The 2,718-nt window shown below is 64.5% G+C and overlaps 1 protein-coding gene across 2 annotated transcripts in view; it reads left to right on the top strand.

Moving 5' to 3' along the window:
- Positions 1-2,712, top strand: part of LOC121100135 (growth arrest and DNA damage-inducible protein GADD45 gamma) — a 3,319-nt gene extending 607 nt beyond the window's left edge. Inside the window, exons 1-4 of one of the 2 annotated variants that reach the window (XM_040620338.1) lie at positions 1,536-1,705; positions 1,952-2,053; positions 2,183-2,396; positions 2,489-2,712. In XM_040620338.1, the coding sequence (XP_040476272.1) occupies positions 1,653-1,705; positions 1,952-2,053; positions 2,183-2,396; positions 2,489-2,599 (480 nt within the window). In that variant the 5' untranslated portion in view covers positions 1,536-1,652 and the 3' untranslated portion in view covers positions 2,600-2,712. Of the gene's footprint in view, positions 1-1,535; positions 1,706-1,951; positions 2,054-2,182; positions 2,397-2,488 lie in introns of those variants that run through there. The other variant, XM_040620339.1, reaches the window with a different exon arrangement.
- The last annotated feature ends 6 nt before the right edge of the window (positions 2,713-2,718 follow it).

The following is a 2,718-nucleotide window of genomic DNA, read 5'->3' as shown; positions in this document are numbered from 1 at the left end:
CCCCCCCCCCCCCGCCCTGTCCCATCCAGGCTCCAGGCCGCACTTAGGAAAGGGGGCCATGAAGGGCACCCCAGCCCAATTTCCAAGTAGCGGGGAGAGAGGCAGACACCCAAAGTGATGCTCTCTGTGGGGAAACGGTCTGAACGTGCTGGCTTACGGGGTCCAAAATGGTGACATCACAGCACTTCTGTTCAAATCTTCTAGTTTTATTATGCTATAATTAGAAAACAAACTTTTATATATGTATGTTTAGGTAATTCGAACATTTCAAAATAGCATAAGAGGTACGGGCTCTGCCTCCATTAGTGCTGGGTCGGAGTCTCCTTTTGTCCTCACCTCCTTCCCGGGTAGGTTTTCCTCTGGCTTCCATGAACGCGCAGCTGGGATGGGGCTCAGCGGATTCGCCAGGGCCGCTCGGTGATGGCAGAGCCCGGGGCTAGCACCCTGGACACCAAAGCAATTGGGGATAGGGGTGGCCCGAGTCTTTCTGGATAGCCTGTAGATGGCGCCTCGGGAAAGGGATTCCGAGCTGCGTACTTCAAGCTCCTGGGGTCAAGAGCCCCCGGTCTCCGCGCAGCGCACCTGGCTGCGTAGACTGTGCGGCAGCCGGTGCGAGGACCCGGGAGCGAGGGAGGGGGGATTACACGCAAACGGACCGCTGGTGCAGGGTCACCGGTGCAGGGGATGCGCACTGGGGGGCGCAGGAGCCGCACGTGGCCCGATCCCCACGCGCCGGGTAGCCCCGCGACCCCCACGCGCGGCGGGGCCCTACCCACCCCACCCTGCGGCAGGTGGACAGTGTCGCTATGAAGAGAAAGCCTCGATTGTCCCTCCTGCAAACCGCCACACGCCAGACCTCCGCTATTGTGCGCTCTCCATAGAAATGCAAACGAGCCGCGTGCGCCGGCCGCAATCTGCTCGCGCGTCCCAGCGCCCCGCGGCGCCGGGCTGCGGGCGGGGAGGTCGGCTCGGACCCTCCAGCGCGGCAGGGTCGGGGCGCTGAGCTTGCGGGGAGGCCTTGCCGGCGCGCTCCGGATCGCGCTGTCGCTGGAAGGGGCTGTGGCCAGGCTTCTTGCAAGCTTAAAGCCCGCGCTGGGTGTTTTTACTTTAAGTTCCGGTTTAAAAGCAACAGTCTCATAAACTTTCAATTAAAAGTAAAGAAAAAAATAGAAAGGTAGCAACAAAAATAAATGCAAAAAAAAATCTTAATTTCCCCAAAGGGGCATTTGATAAATTGCGGCGTCCTATTAGCAAGCAAGGTTTTTTTTTTTTTTAACTTTTTCCTTTTAAGGACTTAAAAAAACAAAAAGGCGAGTGAAATCTGCAGGCTCCAGTCTGCCTGGTAACACCCCGACAAAAGCGGCAGATTTGAGGCATTGTCATCCCCCGCACCCCTCCCCACGTGGCCTTCTGGCACGAGCCGCGGCGGCCGCCTCATTTGCATCAGAAAGCGGGCGCCGGCCAATGGGCGCGCAGCCTCGCGCCAGCTGGCGGCGCCGCGGCCGGGCCTATAAAAGGGTGCGCGGCGTACTGGGGCGCACTCGCCAGCCTTGGGCTCGCAAGGCTGCCTCGGGTTCCCCGTCTTCCCAGTCCCCGCCGCGTCTGCGCCGCTCGCTCCTTTCGTGGATAACTAGCTGCTCTCCGACTGAACCATGACTCTGGAGGAAATCCGCGGCCAAGATACGGTTCCCGAAAGCACCGCTAGGTGGGTCGGCGCCGGGCGCCGGACGTCTCGGGGCGCGGGGATTCTGTCCCTGTCCTGGCTGCAGCTGCTCGGGCGGCCGCCTTCGGGGCCCGCCAGGACGGGGAGCCGCTGGGTGGGAGCTAGGCACCGGGAGCGCATCCCCGGGGCTGGGGCGCTGGGCAGGGGCGCTCGGGGTGTGTCCTCGGGGTTGGGGATTTCGCCGCGCCTTCTGGCCAGTCCCCGCTCACCGCGCTGGCTCGTCCGCAGGATGCAGGGCGCCGGGAAAGCGCTGCACGAGCTGCTGCTGTCGGCGCAGCGCCAGGGCTGCCTCACCGCCGGCGTCTATGAGTCCGCCAAAGTCTTGAATGTGTGAGTGTGAACGCGGCCCCGGGTGGGGCGACCTGGGGCGGGGGCGGGGGCGGCGGCGGGGAGACGGCGGCGGGGGGCCCCCTCCGGGCTTGCCGCCCTGCCCTCACCACCCGGTCCCCGCCTGCGCAGGGACCCCGACAACGTGACCTTCTGCGTGCTGGCCGCCGACGCAGAGGACGAGGGCGACATCGCCCTGCAGATCCACTTTACGCTGATCCAGGCGTTCTGCTGTGAGAACGACATAGACATCGTGCGCGTGGGCGACGTGCAGCGGCTGGCGGCTATCGTGGGCGCCGGCGACGAGGCTGCAGCCCCGGGAGACCTGCACTGCATCCTCATTTCGGTGAGTGCCGCCTCCGCCCCGGCGTCGCCCCGCCGCGGCCATCGGCCATCGGCCAGCGGCCAGCCAGGCTGACCTCTGCGCTCTCCCCGCAGAACCCCAATGAGGACGCGTGGAAGGACCCCGCCTTGGAGAAGCTCAGCGTGTTCTGCGAAGAGAGCCGCAGCGTCAACGACTGGGTGCCCAGTATCACCCTCCCCGAGTGACAGCCCGGAGGGGGCCTTGGTCTGATCGACGTGGTGACGCCCCGGGGCGCCTAGCGCGCGGCTGGCTCTGTGGATGCGCCCTCGGAGGGCGCAGGACCGGAGTGCTGCGTGGAGAGCTG

This window comes from Ursus maritimus, unplaced genomic scaffold (genome assembly GCF_017311325.1).
Source record: "Ursus maritimus isolate PB19 unplaced genomic scaffold, ASM1731132v1 scaffold_34, whole genome shotgun sequence".
Lineage (NCBI taxonomy): Eukaryota > Metazoa > Chordata > Mammalia > Carnivora > Ursidae > Ursus > Ursus maritimus.
This window is presented reverse-complemented; position numbering and strand designations above follow the sequence as displayed.